The sequence below is a fragment of the Hemitrygon akajei genome, chromosome 6, assembly GCF_048418815.1.
Source record: "Hemitrygon akajei chromosome 6, sHemAka1.3, whole genome shotgun sequence".
Lineage (NCBI taxonomy): Eukaryota > Metazoa > Chordata > Chondrichthyes > Myliobatiformes > Dasyatidae > Hemitrygon > Hemitrygon akajei.
This window is the reverse complement of record NC_133129.1, coordinates 152,560,398-152,586,541: the sequence shown is the minus strand read 5'-3', so window position 1 is coordinate 152,586,541 and position 26,144 is coordinate 152,560,398. Positions and strand designations below refer to the sequence as shown.

At 36.7% G+C, this 26,144-nt stretch overlaps 1 protein-coding gene and 1 non-coding gene across 3 annotated transcripts in view; both read left to right on the top strand.

The window, feature by feature from the left end:
- lrp5 (low density lipoprotein receptor-related protein 5) overlaps positions 1-16,410 on the top strand; it is a 223,274-nt gene extending 206,864 nt beyond the window's left edge. Inside the window, exons 15-23 of one of the 2 annotated variants that reach the window (XM_073049585.1) lie at positions 461-651; positions 3,119-3,328; positions 3,703-3,828; positions 5,564-5,800; positions 6,661-6,771; positions 9,328-9,564; positions 10,534-10,673; positions 12,453-12,550; positions 13,777-16,410. In XM_073049585.1, coding sequence (XP_072905686.1) covers positions 461-651; positions 3,119-3,328; positions 3,703-3,828; positions 5,564-5,800; positions 6,661-6,771; positions 9,328-9,564; positions 10,534-10,673; positions 12,453-12,550; positions 13,777-14,050 — 1,624 coding nt within the window. In that variant the 3' untranslated portion in view covers positions 14,051-16,410. Of the gene's footprint in view, positions 1-460; positions 652-3,118; positions 3,329-3,702; positions 3,829-5,563; positions 5,801-6,660; positions 6,772-9,324; positions 9,565-10,533; positions 10,674-12,452; positions 12,551-13,776 lie in introns of both variants that reach the window. The other variant, XM_073049584.1, reaches the window with a different exon arrangement.
- Positions 16,411-23,670: 7,260 nt separating this feature from the next.
- On the top strand, positions 23,671-23,743 carry trnav-aac (transfer RNA valine (anticodon AAC)). The gene has a single exon. It is a non-coding gene; the product is annotated as a tRNA-Val (tRNA).
- The last annotated feature ends 2,401 nt before the right edge of the window (positions 23,744-26,144 follow it).

Genomic DNA, 26,144 nt, shown 5'->3' with positions numbered 1-26,144 from the left:
CACTGCCTTTTCAACATTCTATTTTGAATGAGGCAAATGTTTCTCTCATTAATTATTAAGAAACCCTCACACTAACTTTAGCCTCTTGCCTGCCATCTATCTGATACTGAACAAATGTCTTATTTGGCCCCAGACTTCATCTCCAATCCTGGATCTACTGGTTAACAAATATCATTTAATTTCACCTTTATCATCTTCCCTATGCTTAACCTCTTCACCTCCTGCAGACTTCCACCAAAGTCTTCATTCCTTTATTACTTCTGGCTTGAATTACCAAATTGCTTTCTTTAACAATGTTATTGTAATTCTTAAGAATTGTTGCAACATTATCTTATTCCTCGTGTTATTTAAGGAAAAGATATTTTGTTTTAATAAAAATAGTAATATACTGTGTGCCCATATATATGTCCTGGTAATAATATTTTTGTTTTAATGTCTGTTTTAAAAAATAATCACATAGGTATATGTACATCACAAACATGCAGGAAAGGTCCCCAAAAATTGAAAGAGCAGCACTTGATGGTACCGAAAGAGAAGTACTATTTTCAACTGGATTGATTCGGCCTGTTGGTTTAGCAATTGATAATAAGCTGGGGAAGCTTTTTTGGGTTGATGCAGATCTAAAGCGCATTGAAAGCAGTGATTTATCTGGTAAGTTTCAGATCTCCTTTCTTTCTCCCTTCTGTTGAAATGTGTAATCAAAACTGGTTTCCAACTTTATCTTACCTTGGTTATATTCAGAGAAAATTGCAATTCCACTTGTGTGATGTTTCTGCCACTTTTTGATCTAATATGGTTTTACAAACAAAAAGGGATTTTTAAATTAAGCATGTCATCAAATTAATAACGGATCAGTTCAAACTCCAGAGCACTGTCCAAAAGTGGCTAACTGAAGACGTTTTTGACCTAAAATTTCTGCACCTTTAAAGGTAGTTATAAGAAAATTAATAAGGATTCATATCTCCTTCGCAATATATTGATGTTATTGCCTAGGAGTTGGACATTTTTGCATAAAAAATCTACTGTACTGTTATCAAAGTTTATTGGAATCATTTACATGCTTGATTCCAGACTCCTGACAACGACTCTCAACTAAACTCTTGACACGTTAATACAATACCAGGGAAACAATTCAAGAATGTTTTAAAAGTCTAAATGAAAACATGTAACATCCCAACTGATTTGTAGGAATCCCTGGCCCATGACCACTCAAAATACTGGTTAGGCCACACATGGAGTATGATGTACATTTCTGGTCAGCACATTATGGGAAGTATCTGATTGTGCTGGAGAGAGTGGAGAGGAAGTTGACCTAGATATTGCTTGGGTTGGAAGAGACTGGATAGGCTGGTCTTGTTTTCCTTGGAGTGAAGAAGGCTGAGCAGTGACCTCGTAAAGCACATAATTATGTGAGAAATGTGAATAGGATAAATAGTCAAAACTTTTTTTCCCATGTTAAAGGGAGTCAAAAAACAAGAAATCCTGTATTTTTGAGAGGAAAGAGCTTGAAAGCGGAAGTAAGAGAGAGGTTATTTTTACACTGTATGTTGTTTAAATCTGGAAAGTGCTCCAGAGAAGGTGGTGGAATCAGATATAATTATTGTGGTTGAAGCATTTGACAGACACTTAAATAGGCAAGGATGGAAGGTGACAGTCCTCATGTGGGCAAGGGATTAGTGAAGCTGGATGGATAGGGTCCTAAAATAGGCAAATGGAATTAATGTAGATGGTCGAAAAGGTCAGCATGGGAATAGTGGTCCAAGGGGCCCATTTCTGTGCTCTGTGAGTGATCCTATGTGACTATGAATAGCATTTGGGGCTGCACGCAGACCATGCACGTAAATCCATTTGTAGCAAGCATACGGAAACTATTCTGAGCAATACCTATTGGGCTTCCATGCTGTATCTCTAAATAATTTGTGGTTACCCTCCATATATATAAAAGAAAGATTTGCATTATTATAGTCTTCCCATAAACTTTATAATATCCTAGAATGCCTGACAACCAATTTTTGTTTTCATTATTGTTAAGTAGGAAATGTAGCAACTTATTTTTCTATTTTTATTATGACTGCAACCTACAGCTATTAAATTCCAGGAGTGCTATTATCTTAGATAAAGTGATAATAAACTCTCTTATTAGTTTAAAATGAATATAGAGTCATACATAAAAAATAAAATAGATACCAAATCTGAAGCACAACTGATATTCACAAATATAAAACTGAAGTAACTCATTGAACCCCAAATTTACTCAGCTTTCTCTTACTTTGTGAGTAGTAATACTTACTCATAGACAGTGTCATGAATATTGGCAGTTGAACTATCTAGTTCCCCATATGCTGCTATGCTAACTACATTAATAAGTAGGTTTATCATGAATAATCATTGCTGCTCATATACACAATGTTCAGCAAACAGATCCCTGGATCCTAGACTACAGTTGAAGTTACAAACAAGAGAAAATCTGCAGATGCTGGTAATCCAAAGCAACACACAAAAATGGTGGAGGAACTCAGCAGTCCAAGCAGCATTTATTGACTCCTAATGAAGGGTCTCAGCCCAGAACATCAACTGTTTACTCTTTTCCATAGATACGGTTGAAGCTAACTAGTTCCAGAATAATTGAGACAAATTGCAAGTCTCCCTGGGGACAGTGACAGAAATTTAGCTAATTAGTTCAAATACACAATAAAATCTTTAGTTTGTGGTACCACTCTATACCACAGTTAGCAATTGAATTGACAAAGTGAAGCCTTATATTTGTTGTTAATGCCCATTCTTATTAATCCCTTTCAGTTTTGAAGTACTCCCACATTCTAAAGTTGGGCAACTGGGCAAAAAGCCTCCAACAGCTTTTAGCCCAACTGTACTGTGAGCAGGTGGGAGTGATCTGAAAGAACCAGATTGATTTTCCAAATGAGCTCTTTCTTTTCCCTCATCTTACTGTTTCCTGAAAAGAAAACTGCTTTGTGGAAAGCCTTGGGTGCAAAATCACATTCAACGACCAGTCTGTTTTATAGCTGTCAGATACAGTATACCATAGAGACATAGATTCCTGTGATGTTTTGCAGAAATGTTGTATTTTAAAAGTCAAACTTCTCTTGTTAAATAATAGGTGCTAATAGACTGACGTTGCAGGATTCTAACATTCTGCAGCCAATGGGACTTGCTATTCTTGGAAACCACATTTATTGGATTGACCGTCAGCAACAGATGATTGAGCGCATTGAGAAGATAAATGGGGGCCAGCGTACAAGAATTCAGGGCAGAATTGTTCATCTTACTGGCATTCATGCAGTGGAAGAATTGGATGTGGAGGAATTCAGTATGTTTGTTCTGTTTATAATCCTGGTATTTTATAACATAAATACATATATATTTACTACCACAATAAATTCTGTGGTATTTTGAAGATGAACCAACTATTGCTTACAGATGCAGTACAAGAAGTAAATGTTTTTATTCGACAAATTTTGTAATATTCAAAATTGTAAATTAAATTATAATTGGATTCCTTAGTACTTAATACTTTGATGTTAAATCCTGACTGACTTTTTGAAACAAATATTGTTACTTAATATGCTGACCCCATTATGCAGCTGGAATGACTGCTTGTAAACCTAATGAGATTAACTGATGCAGGATAAAGATGTGAAACGTTTATTGCTGCTGCTAAATTGTTGAGTTAATTCTTCACAGGTTCACATCCTTGTTCCCGTGATAATGGCGGCTGCTCACATATCTGCATTGCTAAAGGCGATGGCACTCCACGATGTTCGTGTCCTGTACATTTGGTACTGTTACAGAACTTACTGACGTGTGGAGGTACTGCACCTATGCACCATAGTACAAGTTCTTTTCTTTGATGTATTTTCCTACTGCAGGCATTTAACCTTAAACATTTTAAGGCAGTGGCCTACACATACATGTAGAATCCAAGCATGTACATCTCCAAGCATGTAGAATCATGGCATTATTTCAGTATCACTTGCACAGAGTTCTTCTGTGTGTCTGAGCTCTATAAACAACGCAGGCCTTTCACTATGAAGTAGGCTATAACTGAAGGGCTGAGGCTTACTTCAGCATTAATCAGGAAGTCTGATGAAAAAAGTGAATTCCAGTTAATTGGGCCTGTGGTTAATTTAGGATGACTCTTAAAGAATAAAATCTAATCAAGGAAATAGCTGATGTTCCCTTTGTTTATTTGGGACACTGTGCAGTTTAATTGGGACAGGAGACTATTGCTGAACTGTCAAACTAATGCCAGTCACGTGCACTTGTGTGACTGTTAGACTCGGCACAGTGCTTCAAGCAGACAGTTGTTAAATATCATCAGTTATGTGAGTTTGTTTTCAAAAAGCAGTGATTTTTGTTACTGATAGTTGGTGAAAAATTAAGCAGTAAGGCAATTCAGAGCTGTTTTGGTCACTGCAGCTTCAAGCATTCAGGCTTGGAGATGCCAGTAATGACAGGGAGTGAAAAATGAAACGATTTCACTACTTCATCAAATTAGGGACAATGAAGAATTTGAAGGTATCAATAATCATCTTGAATGTTACAATGAAAATTAAGAATTTGAAGGTGCAATCGTTGACAGCACTATATGAAGACAGTCCATTATCTGCACTGGGTGTCTGCACTGATTTTTGTCTATTTATAGTCAAAAGAAGTGACACAAATGAATTCCTCTATTAATAAGTATTAGAAACTAATACACAGATTTATGGTACTGTAGTAGTATTGGTAGTATTCTAAGTTGTTCTGTAGTTCATTTAAATACATAATTGGTTACTCAGTTTGACTGCTTTATACCTTTTTAACTATTTCCATGAAACTTTGGCTAATTGGAGCAAGCGCTTAATTAGGCCAAAATGCACTGGTTCCAATGTGCCCCAATTAATCGGAATCCACTGTATAGTCATCTACTAGGGAAGTTCTGCTAATTTTCGGTTTCATCAGTTTGCCAGCATTGTCAAATCTCTTCTTCTTTTTTCAAACTCCATCCCCTAATCTCTTATTCTTTGACAGTACCCTTGCTTGAGCCCTTCTAAGACCACCTCATCATCTTTTCCAGACTGAGATCTTTTTATACTCCTCTACTCTTTGATATTCTCTCATCCACCTTCTTAATCCTCACTCATTACATCAATTATCCTCTCTCAGTATTCCCCTAATTATCTCTATCCCTTTTCTGATCCACTCTTGACCACCGGATCTTCTTTACCCTAATCTTCCTCTGTTACAGGCTCCCTTATCCTTTTGTTTGATTCTCTCTCTATATCCTTCTTGATTATTCTCCTACCTTCCCTTTTAATCCTTCTCCTACCTTCCTTCTCAATCTGATTCACTCTCAAATCCTTTCTTTGTCATTCCTCTTCCTGTTTTTACTCCCTCTTCTCTTGCACTGATGCCATCCCATACAATTCCAAGTCTAACTAATTTACTCCACCATCTCTGCACAGCCCTAAGAGAAAAGATTATGCAAGGTCTGTTCTGTTAACAGTATAATATCAAGAATGTAAAGCTTATTCTTTACTGAAGGATACAAATTCTCTTTCAGAACCACCAACTTGTTCACCAGAGCAATTTACATGCGCAACCGGGGAGATTGATTGTATCCCAATGGCATGGCGCTGTGATGGTTTTGCAGAATGTGATGATCACAGCGATGAGGAAAACTGCCCAGTATGTTCTCCCAACCATTTTCAGTGTGAAAAAGGCCAGTGCATTGATGGACGTTTACGATGCAATGGTGAAGTAGATTGTCAAGATAAATCGGATGAGGCAAACTGTGATGGTAATTTTTTTTCTCATCTAATTATTCAGTTAGTATTCAAGTATATTTGGTTTGAATGACATGTTTTAAATTAATCTTTAATCAAATGCAGAAATTAAAGTTTGAGTTAACTCTAACATTAAATAGTTGATGTCATGTTTGTCCCTAAATGCACCATTTAGCAATGTTCATGTCAGAGCAGAATTGATTAAAATACATACTAAATTTGCATGCTCTTAAGATCTGATGTTAAAAATACTCACGTTTTGAACATTGCACTGTAAGACAAGAGAATGATCACAGTCATCTTAACAAAAAAAAAACTGAGATTCTTGAGGGGTGAAAATTCTATTGAGAAACCCTACCTCCGTAAGGAAGTTAAAATGGGGTAGCAGAAAGTGAGTCTTTGGTTAAAAACCTTTGTAAATTGTATGGGCTGTTATCACAGAGAACAGTGAGTGTGTTGTTTTGCCATAAAATCTGAACCTTTCACACTGATATGGTTAATTACTGGCCTGAACAAGAATCTGAAGAATTATCTGACAAAATACAAACTAAATATTTGTAGTTCAGGATAAGGCTCATGGAATAACTTAATAACTTGCATAAAATATATCCCAATCTAAATGGCAAGTTTAAGATGTACTGGAAATTCAATGCTAGGCATTGTTTTCCTTCCAACCAGAATTTTGCTTCTTATTCAATATATCCACTTTTGATTGATATATAGTCTTTAATCCTGTTGTATTGCATGATTAGTTTGAGTTATTTCTTTTGCACTATGAATTACACAGAATGTCAAGCAGGTTGGTCACACCACAAAATGTTTTTAAACCTGTTAAAATGTTTTCTTCAAAACTGATCATTTTCCTTACTTTTAGTTATTTGTCATCCGAACCAGTTCCGCTGCAACAGTGGTCAGTGTATTATGAAGAAACAGCGGTGCAATTCATTATCTGATTGCCTTGATGGTTCAGACGAACTCCTTTGTGGTAAGTATCTGTCTACAGTGTTTTCAATTTCTCTGGGACTCAAAATGTACCAAAATATGTATATTCTAGTTCTTGAAGCGAGTGTGTAAAGAATTATTTTGAAACATGATCTAATACTAAAACATTTTTAGACATTCTTGCAGTGATTAAGGTGATGAGTGACAATTTCCTGTCCTACACCTGTACCATATATACAGCTAATGAATACACTACGTCATCACAATATTTGTATTGTCATTATGACCATTTGGCTTGTTACCAAATAGATTTCATTTTGGTGCCTTTTAAATGCCTGTTAATTTTTCTCTGTAAATAGATGGAGTCTATTTAGTTGGCATCCCATCCACAGGCTAAAACATTCATTTCCCCCCATTACTGTTGCATTTTGGCTGTATTAATTATCATCTAAAAACACACTGAAATTCTTTATGGCCACATTGACAGCGTCTCCTGAACGACTGACAACGATGAAAGAAGCATATGGGAACTACACAACTTGCGAGTTCCCCTCCAAGTTATGCACCGTTCTGACTTGGAAAAATATTGCTACTGAGTCTAAATTTTGGAACTCCCAGCCTGTCACTGTGAGAGTATCATTTAGAGAAGTACAATGGTTTAAAAAGAAGGTTCTCAAGACCGTTTAGAGTTGAATAAACTATTTTGAGGTGAACAATGCTTGTGCAGATTAGGTATATTGGATCTGCATCTAATGACCTCCTTTGCTGTGCCACACTATTTGGGGCCAAATATAATTAATTTATTTTCATCTGAAGTGTACTAGTTTTGAGTACAATCAGGCTTTCATAGCACTTCAGGGTGTGCAGTGGCACAATTTAAAGCTGGTCGCCGCCCATTGAGGTAAACAGGGTTAATGTTGCTTGCTTTCATGTATCTACAGCCATCCAAATGGGGAAGTACCAGTTGCATGAGGATTGTTCAAAAGAAACATTACTACATTACTATGTCGCACACTAGTATTCTATTCATTTTAATAAAATTCCATACTATTTGTCATCCCCTTTCCCTTTTAAATAATGCTGTTTTACACTGCAATTCTATATTTTAAAGCTAAACAGCATTATTATAAAATGCAGCAAAAATAAATGACGTGGCAAATCTTCAAAGATGTTGCTGCTGATTAGCATACATTTGCACAGCCTTGTATGTGAATGTACACAAATTAAAATATTTTTCACAATTACTTTGTATACTGTCTAAAAAATTCACCTGCTTGAGCTTATTTTGAAAAACATTGTCACTTGCAAGAGAATTCCAGATGTGTAAATGCCAGATATGTTAGAGTTTCCCGTACATACCTGTTCCTCTAACAACTTTATATCCAGCCACTCAAGACACTAAGATGCTAATTCGATTAAGTCACTGACCCAAAACTTGATCACATGAAATGATCCTATACCGGCTGGCACTCACTGGTCTATGTCGCAATACTCAACTTCATAACCTCCAACTACAGACTTCAGTCTCACCTCAAACAGGCACCTAACTCACTGCTCCTGGCAGCTTCCCCTCAATCACCAATCGTGGGCGCCAGACTTAGCAGCACCAACACCTTTGACCTTGGGAACTACTTTATGTACAAACAGACTAGAGCAGGAGCTGGCATGCTGTGCAGTGTTCAGTTAACATGCCTCTTTGGATATCGATGAATTTGTATCCACTGGATCAAGCATCTCGTCCGACAATCCAACATTCACCTCAGAGGTGCACTGAAGTGCCAACACCAATTGTGTGCTGCTGTTCTGGTTGATTTGATTGAGAGGTCAGGGATCCACCTGTATGCTAGCAAAATGGAGTATTCAGGAAATGCTAACAAGCCGCATGTGAAGGAAATGAAAAAGAGTTAACATTTTTCACTGAAGACTTTCAATAGAATTGAGAATGTCCAGCATTTTCTACTTCTTTTGTGTATCTGTAGTATGTTTTCTGTTGGATTTGTTTTATCTAGTAATTATTGCTCATGTCTATTACTGTACTTAATCACTTACAGATAGTATTATTTTTAATTTAATCCCCCCTCTCTATTCCATTCCCTCCTTCTGGCTCCCCTCTTACCTCTTTTCCTCACCTATCATCTCCCCCCCCCCCCCATGGTCTACTCTCTTCTATCAGATTCCATCTTCCTCAGCTCTTTATCTTTTCCACCTATCCCCTCCCAGCTTCTTAATTCATCCCCATTCCCCCACCCACCTATCTTTCCCTTCACCTGCTTCCTTCTAGCTTGTACTCCTTCCCCTTCCCCCCCCCCCCCAACCTTAATCTGGCTTCTTCCCCCTTCATTTCCGGTCCTGATGAATGTTCTCAGCCCAAAACCTTGACTCGTTATTCTTTTCCATAGATGCTGCCTGACTTGCTAAGTTCCTCCAGCATTTTGTGTGTTACTCTGAATTTCCAGCATCTCTCTGCAGACTTTTTTGTGTTTATAATTGTTAATTTATACTGATTACAATTGCTATATAAATTCTAAAATATCTTATTTAAATTATTGAATGGTTTTAAAACATTTTCTCAGACAGTAATCTGCTTTCTCTCCAGCAGAATTAACTAAAGCCTCACTGAATGAGTTCCAGTCTCAGAGCAGTGCAATTGGACCTGTGATTGGTATAATCCTTTCGCTCTTTGTCATGGGTGCTATGTACTTCGTCTGCCAACGAGTTGTCTGTCGTCGCTACAAGGGACCCAATGGACCCTTTCCACATGAATACATCAGTGGAGCCCCACATGTTCCCCTTAATTTTATTGCTCCCAGCAGTTCTCAGCATGGCACATTCACTGGTAAGGAGTCCTGCAGGTTATCCCTGATGCTAGTGATTGATTTTTGTTTACTACACATGATAATTATATACAGTTTTGAACAACATAGCATATTTGTATGTACGCTAACATTATACCTTATGTTTGCTGAATATTGAAATATAACATAAATAGGAAAGGCATTTTAAAGTAATGTACAATGTCAGCATGGTTATTTTTTTGAAAAAGGATCAAGTGCTTTCCCAGCGTACAGAATGAACAAACTCTTCTACCACTTTCAGCTGGTCACAGGTACCAATTGTAACCGACGTTTCGATGTCAAACTCTGACATCTTCTGGGATTCTGGCTGGAAGCCTGAGAAGAGTTTGTTGTTTTTCTTTTACTTTTGCTGAATGATTTATTTTACTTTTTGAAAAGCATTTTGATGAAATTTTGTAAACAAGCAATTGGTTGAGCCATTCTTGTTAGCAGGGTTCATAATTTGTATGTCCAGAAAGATGCTAAAAATAATAAATAACTGACCAAATTATCGTCATGTTATTTTTATCTGTCATACGATAACAATAGCCTTTTAAACTCTGGGCTCCATTGAGTTCATTGGTTTTGGGGAAAAGCTGTGGTTAGAGGTGATGGGGCTCATTTTGGTTGTGAACTCTTTCCATCTACTGACCACACTCATGTAAGGCTGGTGGCTGCATTGTCAAGGCATCAAAGGACTTTTGGAACCTAGTGAACTGTACTGTGATATGGCAGCATATTCAGGAAGGAAAGGAGATTATTATTGCAGCCAGTGGTGATAATCTTTTAGAATAAGAACCCTGTGCTTTCTTTTTTAAAAGGAAGGTTTTACAAATAAAGTAAATAAATATTATTTTCATTTGAGTATACGTAAAATTGTCACTAAATGTTGTTATGAAAATTATGACTATTCTGAAGAATATGCAAATGTTACCATCACTGATTTTATACATTTGGATTACTCTGTGAAGGCATGTCATGTGGCAAGTCCATGATCAGCTCCATGAGTCTGATGGGAGGAAGCAGTGGGGCCCCATTGTATGACAGAAATCATGTGACAGGAGCATCATCTAGCAGTTCATCGAGTACAAAAGGAACCTTCTATCCACAGGTGTGTTATTGTTTATTCAATATTACAATAATGTTGTAAATAGTTTTGAAAACATAGTTCTCCTCCTTTGGGGCTTTGCAAACTTACATTCTTAAGTAAAAAAAAATCTTTACTTCTCATTGTCTGAACATTGCCTTTTGATGAGATTTGAAATGCGTAATATAGATCTATTTCTGAAAGTTGTGGTGTATTCCTTCTTTGTCAGTGCATGGAGAGTATCAGTGATGACACCATTTTGGACTTAAATTGGTGTGGCAAGGAGTACAGCATTGGTGTGAAAGGTTGAAAATAACTTAGGACCAGTCTTCACTGAAATTGACTCTGTTGTAGACTTATTTATGATTGAAGTTTTCATGAAGCAAACATAGGATGGAGACAAATTTCTGTGGGTAGTGGAATTTGTGAAGAGTCCCTCTGTTTGATGGAGTCAAACACTTCTTCAAGGTCAAAAAAGTAATCATGGTTAAGCTATTTCCCCTCATTTCCCTTGAGTCTGTCATATGGTGTTCATTGTATTATCTGATAGGAAGTGGTTGAGGAGGATCCTGATGATAACTTCTCTTGTAGGAAACTTCAAATTTTAGAGTTTTCACAGGGACACCATCTGCTTCAAAGGCATTATTGTTTTTTTTTTAATTTGAGACCACATCTTTTCAATTTTTGGTCAATCAGGAATAACAGCAAAACTGATCTGAATAAGCTGCTGTGGAATGGAGTCCACAATGCTCGTGTCAAGCACAGAGCCATGTTTGAGGTTGCCTTTGGTATTCTTCCAGTGAGCCTCTACTGTCCCTGATAAGCTCTTGGGGGCTGTATTACGAATGCTATAGAAATATGGTATTGAAATGTTTGAGATTTTAATTTTGTATACTTCCCACATTAAAGACTGAGTTTTAAAAACTTTTAAATGTTTGCATGCAAACTCTCACTATAGATTGGCACAGCTTAATCCAAGGTCTTCTTTAAAGAGGAAAATTTTATTACTACATATCCTGGTTTTCATCTGTACAGCTCTTAATCATCAAATTCAGTGTGTCACCAGAGATAGATTAGGGTAGCTCACTAATTGCCATGGATCTCAGCAGAGGATTTTATTTCAAATTAAAAAATGGAGGTGCTAAGCAATAGGGAAAATTCAAATCAATCCTTACACTCTGGAGAGTAAGATATTACAACATAAAAGTACATTGGAAACTTGATTTGATCAATGAATTTCATAAAACAGGTAATACCGTACTTAATGGACAGTTAAGTTACTCAAGAACTAATTTTAATTGTAGTTACATACACAACCTTAAATTTATTAATAATAACTTGGCAACTGCATTATGGCAGAGAAGCCTGAGAAAAAGAGGCAAAAATTCGGGAAACAAATGACCTTTGACAAGTAAAGTTATATTTGTGGAGTAAATTTCAGAACTGGAACCAAAATAAGTCAAGGCAGACCCATTAATGATGTGATGAAGGTTGTGTGGGACCTTATTAAAGACCTGATTCTGGGAATAGTTAATTTCAGGTTTGGTCTGGTGGATATTAGAAGGAGAAAGCATGTTGTAAATGAGCTGGTGCAAGTGGATATTTGATCTGCTCACCTGATAATGTTGGTAAGAGGAGGCAATCAAAGGCAGGTATGAAAACGAGGCAGCTTTAACTGCCAAATTATTTTCATGATTGTAAGCAGCAACAAAAGCACTAAGTTGTGCTTTAGAAATGTACTTTATAAGCATGCAAACATATTAAATGTTAAAAATAATTTCAAACACATTTTCCCCCCAATAGATCTTAAACCCACCTCCATCCCCAGCCACTGATCGTTCTCTCTATAATACTGAAATGTGCTACTCTTCCAACAGTCCTTCCACAACCAGGTCTTACAGGTGAGTATATTTACTTGTTTCTTGCTTGTCTTTTAAATATTTGTAGCCATTAAAATAGAAGACAGAGATGCATTCATATTATTTAAAAATGAGAACCAGAAGTACAAAGTAATAACCTCTTGCTTTGGAAAGTGAAATGAATGTACATTCTTTGATAATGTTTGAAGAGTGTTTATTTAGATTTTTAAATAAAAAGCCCTAGTTCCATTTGAAAATAATTAGTATTGATTCTTTGACCGATAAAATCTATGATTTAGCATGAAACAGCATGGTGTAATTCCTGTGAGAAGCCATATTTGTTCATACTATTACAGTATCTTCAAGAAGCCAAACCTCTTCATACAATTACATTATCTTCCTGAGAGGAAAAAATAATCAACTACTGCATTAGTCCAGCTAGTTAATTGATTTGTAAGGTAAAATAAAATCAGAGGACTAAAATCTAACATATTGCAACACCAACGTAGCTTTGCTGATAGAAAATGAGGCCACAACTAAGTTCAGTTCACAATGTATATCATAATTTGCAATCAATTAGTAGTGCTAATATTATAAGATATCTAGAAGTTCAAGAAAATTATTGCTGGAAATCTAATGGTTTAGGAATGGCTTTACAAATAGTAAACTTAAATGGTCTGGTCATACAGCGGTGACTTTTGATTAAGATTTGTCATATTCAAATATCCTCACAAGGAAGCAACTTGCAAAGGCCAACTGTTTCCTTAAGAGGAATTGAAAATGAAGGGGTCCTACTATTCAGGCCTCCAAACTACTACACCTCAGTATCATTGGAAATTCTACTACAGTCTGTCATTTTGACTAAGAAAAATAGATGCCCTGAGAAGATAATGCAGGGGTAAATTGATGTTGTTAATTTAACCTTGTTGCTAGAATGTCAACTATTTAACCTGGTATTGCAAGTAAAGAAAATCTGTGTGTTTAACAGCTGAGAAAACTATTAATTGCCGTCTTCTCCACCTGTCGATATTTATGACACTCATGGTATAGAAGCTTGTAGGCATGGGTCTTCAATAACTTGTTGATTTAGTACCAGAATAGAGGGAAGCATTATCTCTTGAATTAATGAACAGCCCAATCTGATTCAATTTACAATTTTAAGCATGTTAAAGCAAAAATATATCTCTTATCTCTTTCAAATATACAGTAGTTTTGATCATTTAAATAAAAGGGAGAGAAACTAACATAATATTTTTTCAATTTTACAGACATTACATTATGCAGAGTATTGCACCACCTACGACTCCATGCAGTACTGATGTATGCGATAGTGATTATACCACAAGCCGATGGAAGAGTCCCAAATACTACATAGACCTGAACTCCGATTCAGATCCTTACCCTCCTCCTCCTACTCCTCGAAGCCCATACATGTCAGCAGAAGAGAATTGTGAAAGTTGCCCGCCATCACCTCCTTCCACAGAACGAAGTTATTTTCATCTCTGCCCTCCCCCACCATCTCCTTGTACAGATTCCTCATGATCATAACAAAAGAAACATTTTTATAATTCTGTACATAGCTTTAAATACATACAGAGAGAAAGTATATTTTATGAATTAAAAATAGCTGGTGGGTGGGATTATCCAAAGGAAAGTGTACAGAGATTGTGAGAAGAAGCAATTAAATTTTGTACAGATGGAAAAAAAATATTTATGACATTTTTTCAAGAAAATACACCACTTGCATTCTTGTGTCATACTTTTATTGTACAGAGCCAAATAGAGAAGCAAAAGTATAAAAAGTTCACATGCTAGCACAGGCAGAATAGTTTGCTTCTGTGCAATATGTTTCCAATTAGATGAAATCATATTGGAAATGAAATTATAAAATGCAATATTCATTGATACTAAATGGACATTTTTCTTTTATACTTTTTCTACCTATTTATCAAAATTATATTTGCTGTTCTTTAGAGTTTAAATTTTAAATTGTTAATATTTTCAATAGGAATCTAAACAAATTCTATTACTGAGTTATTTCAATGTACACAACCCTGAATATATAAACCACTAGTCAGAATTTCTGCATGTTCGGTACAGAGCAGGTTACCTTAAAGTGTGTATCATTGCTGTTTGTAAGGATTGTTTATGAAATGAATTAAAATAGTATCTAACTAGCTCCTAGAGGGTGTAGGTTGATAGCAGAATAACATGCCAACACTAGAACTGTAATTGAGAGGAATCTTGGTGTGGGAAAATGTAATATTCCATTGGTGCATTTAAAGAGTACTCTTGAGTTTGAGATGAAAATGTATTAAGTAGAATATTTAACCCTATACCTGACCTGAGCTACTTTACAAAATCTATATTAGTTGAAGGTATAAACACATGAATGTTTCACCCTCTTATCATAGATATTCCTTACTTTGATAAGCACAAGGTTACTCATAAAACATTACAGAACAAAGTTTTATCTGATTGGTGTGTGATTTGTAATTTGATGTTAAATTATTTATCTTGGATGGAAAAACCAAATTTTTTCCTTTAGGAATTATTTTAATGTTTGGATATATTTCTTTTGCTTGTATGTACAGAATGTTGTAGCTATCACTGCTGAAAGTATTTGTAGCGTGCCCTTTGTAAATCAGTTACAGGAACTTGCACACTAGTAATAAATAACTAAGATTTTGTTGGATAACCAAGCTGCCTTATTTATTCATAGTATGACTATCCATGCTTGTACCACTAAATTGCTGTGACAGTATTGAATTTAAGATGAGGGAATTTACCCAATTGCTGTTGATATTATTGAGGTACGCTGCATCTTTAATTCCAGGGAAGTCTTTTTATTTTAAAAATTGTTACAATATGCATTAATGTTTTATACATTTACAGGACCCATTTTTCAAATTTACCTTTTTGCACCAGAAATGTTAAATAAACTTTAACTCATTAAATTTCATTATTTATTTTTTAAAAACTTATTTACAGATATATATATAATTTTCAGCAGTACCACAACAACAAAAATACTGATTTTTTACAAAGGCATCAACTCTAGCTTCACAAGAAAAAAAACATTATTGCAGAACCTCAGGACATCTTATGTTGTCTGTTGTAATAACTGTGGTTATGTTTAGATTAAGTCCATGAGATGTGCAGAACCCATTTATTTTCTATCTGTATTTTAGTTCAATTTTTGATCTGATCAAATAGTCTAATTTTTTTAAGATAAGGGATATTATAACTTTTTTTTTAATAAAGTTTGCAGTTTTGGAGTTAAATACAAGTATACAGCTGACCCTGAAATTTGTGGTAAAGAGGCAGTTTACAGAATGTTTCTGTTTTTGGATTTAACTTTGTATATTCTACCTTCCATAATTATTTTCAAAGGCTTAGAGGGATTTTGTACACCTTTTTGATATACTCACATGTAGTCTTAACCTAAAATTATTGTTTCAATCTATCATCAATAAATATGTATTTTTATTTTGGTGCACAAAATACCTAAACCTGTAATAAAAAGCAAATCAGAGTTCTCAAAAGGCAAAAGTAGAAATAGCATTCAGGCTTGGCTACTCAACGCGAACCAAGATCATGCTACATATACCAAGTTTAGAGCAGGACAAGCTTGACTGGCTTTATCATTTACCAAAATAAAACATACTAAATATTTTAGAATTTTTTTTTCTGTAATTATGTTTAGAATGGGTACATGCTGTGTGCTCTGAATAGGATTCTCTTAGGGTTGTGTATGGAAAAAAAAGTTGTGGAGGTCAGGGCTGGCTCAGGTTGCCATTAGGTTTAGATGAAGTTTTCATTCTATTAGCAGACAGATCTCTGGAGTCTTTACAATGTGGGACTTCAATTAAAAATTATCCCCAATGGAATACTTGGAAAAATTGTGTTCATTTCAATCATTTAAACTCAATGCTGACTATTAATGTCAATCATACAGCATTCATATTACCATTCACTTCAAGAATGTTTTCAATGCAAATGTATAAATTACTAACCAACCCTTCCCATTTACTGTTTGCACGTCAGGAATTGACAATGGTGATCTCTGCAGAGGTGGAAATTTTGAATAAGTTAATAGTACTTGAATGTGCATGTTACTTTTTATTACTGATTTCAGTTTTGGTACATGGAACTGAAATTTGATTTTATTTGAATAATGTATTTTAGTAACCGAAAATACCATTTCCCACAAACACTGATAATAAACTAAACAATAAACCACCTCCTATTGGAAAAAAAATGGAAAACTGAATTCCTAACCTATGAAATACAGTTGGATGAAAATAATTGGTTGGTAGCTCTAAGTGCTTTGTAAAGTCTTGTCAGTGCATTTTAATCTGCCTCTGAAATTCATTCCATTGAATTTTAATTGTTTGTGTTTTGTAAATTTAGTATGACTAACATGAATAAATTTCCAGTAAATGTGCTTATTTCCTCTATTCTTATTTTATATAGCTGCATCAAGTTATCTGCCTCATTTGAATAACTGGAGGCAATCATATTTAAGATTTTAAATGTAGAATTCGGTATCACTGTGATCCCAGTGAGATTGTACAAGCATCAGTGTATACAATGTAGGAGGGAAGAAAGAAGAAGAATTTACTCTTGAGGAGTGGAAAAGGGGAATGGTTCCTGTTATTTCCCCCTCTTGCATGCTGCATGCTCATTCTGCTGTAAGTATATCCCTGTTGATCTAGAAAAGTTTGATCTGGTCAGCTGCAAAATTTTCTAAGGTTGTAGTGCAGCCTATGTCTTGTGATTAATTACTGAATTTATTTGTATGTTCATGAAACAACTTTATTGATCTTATGCAATATTTGGAACATTTGAAAATAAACCAGCCAACAAGCTTAGGATGAAGTTTTTTTTTCTCACAAAGACAATCCCAAAGACACAACAGGTTTAATTGTTTTATTGTGTTATGTCCCCATTTAAAGATGAAAATACTTCTTTTTCCCAATCAATTAATATTTAATTTCCTTCAAAGTAATTAATTCCTGTTTTGCGGTAAATTCAAAATTCTAATCATTCTTTCTAATATGTCTTTGGATTGTTTTCTGATTAAACTAATTAAACACCAGATAGCGTTGACAAATAAAAAGTTGGGGGCATATATATGTTAGCGTGTCTGTGTGAGGGAAATGGGTACACGGGAAGTCAGAGAAGGTAGTTCAAATGGCAGAACTCTATGGAACATCAATGGATACTGACAGCTTGGCTTGGGGTGGCCTGATTAAATTCTGTATAAATGATGGTTGGTACTGGACTCAAGTGAAAATACTACGTAGAATTTTGATCCCTTATCACAGCAAAGGCATAACAATTGTAAATAATAAAAAAAAACAAGAAAATACTGTGCCTGGGGAATTTAGACATCCAGAAAATTGAACTTGACTGTTTATAGTAGAGGAGAAGGTAAGATAAACTTCAATATCGGTTCTAAATATTTTAATTGTTTTGGTCATAAACATGGAAAGATTGACTGTTTCAGTTTGTTACATTGTCACAGCAATTGAAGGAACCATTGATTTCCTTCGGAGAAAAATTGTGAAAACAGAGGAAGATGTAAAGGGTTGAGGATGATAAAGTGATTGTAGATGATTAATTGAAGCATTGTAGATGGTTTAATGTATAGATAAGGAAGATGAGAATAGACATAGTGTAGAAGAGGTCGTCAGAATGGGGGGGGGGGGGGTAACAATTTTGCAAACAAGTATTTTAAGACTAGAGCAGATGGATAATCCTGAATTACTATTCCAGAACACAATGAGGACAACAATTAGAAATCTTGCTCTAGAATTCTGTTTTTATCTTCTAGGAGGTATAGGTACAGTACAATTAAACTACAATTTGTCTACTTATTATTATTTCTGACATAATGTAATTTATTTTTCCTAAAAATCTGTTAAGTTTTCCCCAGCATTTGCAATTGAAACAATTACCGGTAAACTTGGAATCAAAGACAAAATGTTTAGGTGAAGATGCCCAAACCTTAGCTTCTAAAACAGATTTACTAAAATAACTCTTGGCAAGGTTTGATTATAATTAGAATTCATTCTCTCTCTCTCTCTCTCTCTCTCTCTCTCTCTCTCTCTCTCTCTCTCTCTCTCTCTCTCTCTCTCTCTCTCTCTCTCCCTCTCTCCCTCTCCCTCTCCCTCTCTCCCTCTCTCCCTCTCTCCCTCTCTCCCTCTCTCCCTCTCTCCCTCTCTCCCTCTCTCCCTCTCCCCTCTCTCCCCACATCCTGCAAACCTCAGCTAAGACTGTTGAGCTGCATTTCACAAGATAGTGATAAATAGTTGGCCTGCAAATTGGTGTTAGGAGCATGTTTCACAATGGGAGTCAGCAAACATTATGAAGTTTCAAAAAAAATGCTTTAATATACTGCCATAAATAATATAAAACATTCAAATAAGAAGGATTGCTAACAGATTTGATATTTTAAAACTGCTAGACTGCATGGAATTTCTGCATTTGTTTTGAAAAGTTCAGTACAAATAGGCTGACTATAACAGCCTTTAAACATTTTACTGGCAGCTGCAATGGGGTTGGCTTAACTTACTTAGTTACCACCCTTTGTGTTAAATAGTGTTTCTCTCTGATGTTTAAATTTATGGCCAACATTTGGTATATTTTCACTCTCAACCCCTGGTTTTTGCATGTTTAAATTCTTTGCTTCTATTTCCTTGTATAAATATATGTAAAGACAACATGAATTCACTTCATTTGTAATAAATATACTGTTGATTTTTATAATAAAATGTTCTATTTTAAAATTTGCACTTTTTGTCCATTGAAATTCATCCTTCAAATGAGCTGCTAAAAAGGTAGAACTGCAAGAAATATTCTTTGTCAAAGTAAATGGTGCTAAATATTTTGAACAACAAAATTTCATTTTTTTTACTTCCAGTAAAATATTAACCTCTTAAGTTTTCAAAATCTTTTCCATAGTTATTTGTTGCAACAGAATTAATGTACGCATATACTTGTAACTATTGATTTTTTATGTTGTATAAGGGTGTTGTCATCTGCTATTTTCATATAAACTTGAAGAGACATTGATGCTTTCAGAATTTTTCTCCTTATTCCAACCTACAAGTAATTGAAGTATTTTTATTCAAATATTGTTTAATATTAGGTGCAAAATATTTTTTATGATTCTACCGATTTGTCACTGACAGTGTTACGGAATAAAGTAGATAAACTTGCAGAACAGTTGCAGATTGGCATGATGTTGTAGGCATCACTGAATCATGGCTGAAAGATTATAACTGCAAACTTAATGTCCAAGGATGCACATTGTATTGAAAGGCTAGGCATGAATGCAGAGAGGATGCTGTTCCTCTGTTGGTAAAAAGTGAAATTGAACCATTAGAAAGAGGTGACATAGGGTCAGAAGGTGTTGAATCGTTGTGGATAGAGCTAAGGAACTGCAAGACTAAAAAGACCCTGATGGGAGTTGTATCTAGACCCCCAAAGAGTAGTAAGGATGTAGCCTACAAATTACAACAGGAGATAGAAAATGCACACCAAAAGGAGAATGTTATAATAGTCATGGGGGACTTCAAATTGCAGGTAGATTGGAAAATCAGGTTGGTGCTGGATTGCAGGAGGGTAAGTTTCTGGAGTGCCTACAAGATGGCTTTTTGGAGCAGCTCATGATTGAGCCCACTAGAGGATCAGCTATTCTGGATTGGGTGTTGTGCAATGAACCAGAATTGATTAGAGAACTTAAGTTAAAATACCCCTTAGGGGAAAGTGATCATGATATGATTGACAAGGTTCCACACGTGAGGCTGCTTACCAAGCTACGAGCCCATGGTGTTACAAGAAAGATATTAGCATGGATAAAGCAGTAATAAATGAGAAAATCTGCAGATCCATTGATAAAGCAGTGGCTGATAAGCCGGAGGCAAGGAGTGGGAATGAGCTGGCTGCCGGTGACTAGTGATGTTCCACAGGGGTCTGTGTTGGGACCAAGTCTTTTTACATTTTATATCAATGATTTGAATGATGAAATTGACGGCTTTGTTGCAAAGTTTGCATACAATATGAAGATAGGTAGCGGGACAGGTAGTTTTGAGGAAGTGGAGAGGCTACAGAAGTACTTAGACAGATTAGGAGAATGGGCAAAAAAATGACAGATGGAAATACAGTGTTGGAAAGTGTATGGTCATGCACTTCGGTAGATGAATTGAAAGGGTTGACTATTTTCTAAATGAAGAGAAAATACAAAAAAAACTGAGGTGCAAAAGGACTTGGGAGTCCTTGTGCAGGATTCCCTAAAGGTTAATTTGCAGGCTGAGTCTGAGGTGAGGAAAACAAATGCAATGTTCACATTCATTTCAAGAGGACTTCAATATAAAAGCAAAGATGTAATGTTGAAACTTTATAAAACACTGGTGAGGTCTCAATTGGAGTATTGTGAACAGGTTTGGACCCCTTATCTTAGAAAGGATATGTTGAAACTGGAGAGGGTTCAAAGGAGATTCACAAAAATGATTCCAGGATTGAATGGCTTGTCATATGAAGAGCATTTGTTGGCTCTGGGCCTGTATTCACTAGAATTCACAAGAATGAGGAGTGACCTCTTTGAAACCTATTGAATGGTGGAAGACCTTGATAGAATGGATGTGGAGAGGATATTTCCTATGGTGGGAGAGTGTAAGACCAGAGGACACAGCATCACAATAGAGTGGAGTGATTTTAGAATGGAAATGAAAAGGAATTTCTTTAGCCAGAGAGTGGTGAATCTGTGGAATTTGTTGCCACAGGCCACTGTGGAGGCCAAACCTTTATGTGTATTTAAGGCAGAGGTTGATAGATTCTTCTTTGGTCAAGGTATGAAGGGATACAGGGAGAAGGCAAGAGACTGGGACTAAGAGAAAAATTGGATCAGCCATGATGAAATAGCGGAGCAGACTTAATGAGCAAAATGGCCCAATTCTTCTCCTATGTTTCATGGTCTTATAATGAAGTTACAGTCATCATTTGCAGTTACAGTTGAATAACACTGTTTAACACTATACCTACTTACTGTGTATAATTATATAGTACATTTAAGTGTAATAAAATTTAAAAATATATAAATATAAAAATATATAATTAAATTATATAAATGGGCATAATCAGAGGATTTTGCTGCTATCTGATGACTGTGTCATGTAAATAATTATTTCATCACCTAACAGGTATCACAAAATGAGTAATATGAAGTCCTCACTCAGCAAATAAGAAACTTGTAGGTGGTAAACTATAAGACAGTTTGTAGCTGCAGTTCTAGTAGGCAATTAAGAGTTTTGGTAAGCTTTGAATGCCAAGTATAATGATGACATAGAGAAGTTGTGTAAAATATACAGAAAAACATACCTAGACTTCAAAGTCAAAATAAATTCATTATCAAAGTACATATATGTCACCACATACAACCGTGAGATTCAATTCCTGCAGACGTTTATAGGGGAAAAAATGCAACAGAATTTATGAAAAAAACTACATAAATAAAATCTGACAATGTGCAAAAGAAGACACATTAAACAAATAATAAAAAATAAATAATACAGAGAATATGCGTTGCAGTGTGTTTGAAAGTGAGCTTCAGTTCTGAGGAGTTGAGTGAAGTTACGCTCACTGGTTCAGGAGCCTGATGATTGTAGGGTAACAACTGATCCTGAACCTGATGTGGTACCTAAGGCTCCTGTACTTCTTGCCCTATGGTATCAGCGAGAAGGGAGAATGGAATGAATGGTGGGGATTTTTGACGATGGGTTCGTCTTTCCTGTGGCTGCACTCCTTGTAAATGTACTCAACGGTGGGGAGCGCTTTGCTTGTGATGGTGCCATCTGGTGCCTCGAAGAAACTGGGAGAATCACCAGTACACGACTGCACTATAGGTTTCATTTTAAGTGATGTTATCTCAAAGTTGATCACTATTTTGCATCAGCTGTGACTCACCTGGTAGAATCTCAATCTCTCTCTCACACACACAATTGAATGAACCCTGCAAAGTGATGTGAAATGAAACATTAAATCAAAACTTGGTCAACTTGTTTGAATGGAACTGATAGCACTGGCACTGTTTCAAGGAAGAACAATAGGATTAATGTCATTTTCCAGACCAAAATTTATCTCTCACAAAACACTAGAAGAGCAGATTAACTGGTTATTTTCACGTGCTGCATGGACAAATTGTCTTGTTTCCTCCACTGCAACGGTAATACATTTCAAATGCAATTAATAATAAAATAGTTTGGTAAGTCTCAATCAGTTGACCTATTCATACACCTGCTAGCAACAGAGGCATAAAGATTATAACCCAGGAAGTACTGCATTTTAATCAGCTATTTAGCTCTCCAAATTTAATATACAGGTTCTCATTCCTCGTTTCCTGTGTCATTTGTACCTGTATGAACAATGATCCCTAATTGTTTGCCTCTCCCTTCAGAAGGTCCTGCAATAGTCCTGTCTTGGCCTTGTACGATTTTGTTAATAAAACATGCGATAGTTGTTTTATCACCGTAACAAAAGCCGCAGCACTTCCATTGCGAACAAACCAAAAGCTGTTGCCTTGCACTGACGTCATTACGTCAGACACCGTCTCTTAAAGTGAACACAACTGAATGACGGTGTTTGTGAATTATGTAGAACCGTTTATTTTCTGAACAATGCGGTTCATATGTCATTCATTACATTACCCCACAATCCTAGCACCGAGGAGGCAATTTTATCCGCTTGCATTCAAATCCAAGACAAGAAAAGAACGTGTTCCTCCACTGCGGTGTCTCCTAAACACAAGACATTCTGCAGAAGCTGGAAATCCAAAGCAACACACAAAATGCAGGAGAAACTCAGCAGGTCAGGCAGCCTCTATGGAAATGGTTAAATAGGCGACGTTTCAGGCCGAGACCCTTCATCAGACCTGGTTACTCCGACCAGTCTTGCCCTCTCTCGTGTTCAAGTCTCTAGCTGAGAGATGACTTTATTTAATAATAATAGTAATGTACATAAAGCGGGCGGGGATGAGCGTGGAGTTTTCGCTCCCTGCTCTCTAATGCTGGCCGGGAACAGGAGCGCGCGAACCAGCAGCTCGCCTGCGCGAGACCCTATTGAATTGGGTGCTTGTGGCGCGAGGTGTCCGTAGGGCGGTTTCCGTAGTGTAGTGGTTATCACGTTCGCCTAACACGCGAAAGGTCCCCGGTTCGAAACCGGGCGGAAACAGTTTTTAATTTCAAATCGTCAGTTACCAGGGGTGTAAATATAAATTTTCATCCGTTTGCATTAAATATGTCATTACACATATCTATTCAATATGAATGGATAATTTCACACAAACACAATACATGATTCTGCAGATGCTGAAAATCTAAAGGAACGCAAAATGCTGGAGGAACTCGGCTGGTCGTTTCAAGCTGAGACCCTTCTTCAGAACTGGAAAAGAAGGGGGAAAGACGTCAGAATAAAAAAGGTGGAGGGAGGGGAAGAAGAATATCTAGAGAGTGATAGGTGGGCGGGAAAGGTCGTCGTCGTCGTGGCTATCCCTCGAGGTCGAGGATGATGGTCCTCGTTCCCTTGATCCAGTTATGGGCTCTCAAGTGGCTTAAGAGTCCAATCTTGGCTTTGAAAAGTTCTTCCGCATTCAGGACAGGTAGTTCCAGATGGCAGATCGGGCTTTGATTGTTGCTGTCTCTCTTTCCATTTTGCTGTTCCTTCTGGGATGATGGTTTGCCAGAGTTTCCTGTCCTTGGGATTGGTTTCCCAATTGTTGATGTCAATGTTACATTTCTTCATGTTGGCTTTTAAGACATCTTTGAATATCTTCTGTTGTCCGCCTCTTTTATGTTTGCCCTCTTTAAGCTGGGAGTAGAAGATTTGTTTCGGCAGTCATTCGTCTTTCATCCGATCAACGTGACCGCTCCATCTTAGTTGGTTCTTGATGGCGTAGGCTTCAATGCTTGTTGTTTTTGCCGCATTTAGCACACTGAAGTTAGTTCTTCTATCTTCCCAGCTGATATTTAAGACGTGCCATCAGATGTCGTTGGTAGGTTGTCCAGGTTTCTGATGCATACAGGAGCGTTGGGATCGCCACTGCTTTGTACACTAACATTTTGGTGTCTGTTCGGATGTCACGATCATGAAAGACTCTTGTTTGGGGACGTCTAAAAGCTGTTTAAGTGCATTTAAGATGATGTTGGATCTCATCTGGTCGACATTGGAGGAGAGGTGACTTCCAAGATACGGAAAGTGGTCCACGTTTTCCAGGGTGGTTTCGCCAAGTTGAATTGCTGGTTCTATCCGATTTGTCTCAGTTGGTGACGGTTGGCAGATGATCTGAGTCTTCTTGGAATTGATGGTAAGTCCAAGTTTCGTGTATGCACGGTTGAAGGCAGTCAGAATCTGTTGTAAGTGGTTTTCTGAGAGAGCTGCAACACTGTTGTCATCTGTGTATTGGAACTCGATGAGAGAACTTGTAGGTGTCTTGTTTTTGGACTTGAGACAGGCAAGATTGAAAAGTCTGACATCTGTTCTGTAGATAATTTCGATTCCTCGGGGTAGGTGATGTGGATGATTGTCAAAATGAAGATGGTGAACAAATTTGGGGCAATCATGCATCCCTGTTTTACTCCTGATCTAACTTGAAAAGGCTCACAGTTACTGTTGCTGACCATGACTGCGGCAAGCATGCCATCGTGGAGGAGTCTCCGGATTTGAATGTACTTTTCAGGGCATCCATAGGTGGATAGGACATCCCATAGGAGTTCCCTTGATACTGTTACGTATTCAGGCAACAATAAATATATGTGAGTTAGGCAAGGGTTTTTATAACAAATAACACGTTTATTAAACACTGAAAACAAACCCCCCAAAAGTAAACAAACACTAACGTAACCGGAAAACAGCTGCTGTTTGGCAGCTCTAACAGTTCTTAAAGCGATGTTGCAAAAACAGTTGTTTAAAGCGATATTGCCAAAAGTTCAAAATGCTCAGTCCATTTAAAAGGAGAGACTTTTTAAAGCGATTTAAAATTCTCTTCCACGTCGTTGTCCTTCGATCCCCGGCGTCGAACTCTTCCCACGTAGAATTTTATGAAACGTAACGATTTAAAGGCACTGACCTCTTCTTCCACACTATTCTCAATCTCCTGCTATCCCGCAGAGATTAACACGAGAACAGTCAACGAAATCCTTCCGAATGAGGATCACACAAGGTCGAAACCATGCCACTGTCGAAATTCGATTCTCCTCGATCTTTAACTTCCTAAACTTTTATCTTCACTCTCCACTAGCAAAGAAACTGCTGGCAATGACCTTTTAAACTTTAGGCATTAAATAAAACTTCATCTTTTAACTAAACTGCATCATCACATTAAATCACGCAGTGGCATGAAGTCAACATGGCAAATCCAGCCACGAACTGCCCCTCCCCACAGGGTGGGGTCTTCCTTTTATACCCTGTAAAAAAAAACCTGTCACATGACCTCTACTGGTGGGAAAATGACGTCACTCCACCATCACAAGACCATTACCTCAAGTCCAGTATAGCTTCAACCCCAGTCACGTGACAAGGGTACCACTGTCACATCATGAGTACGTAACAATACCAAGTCAAAGCTTTAGTGAGG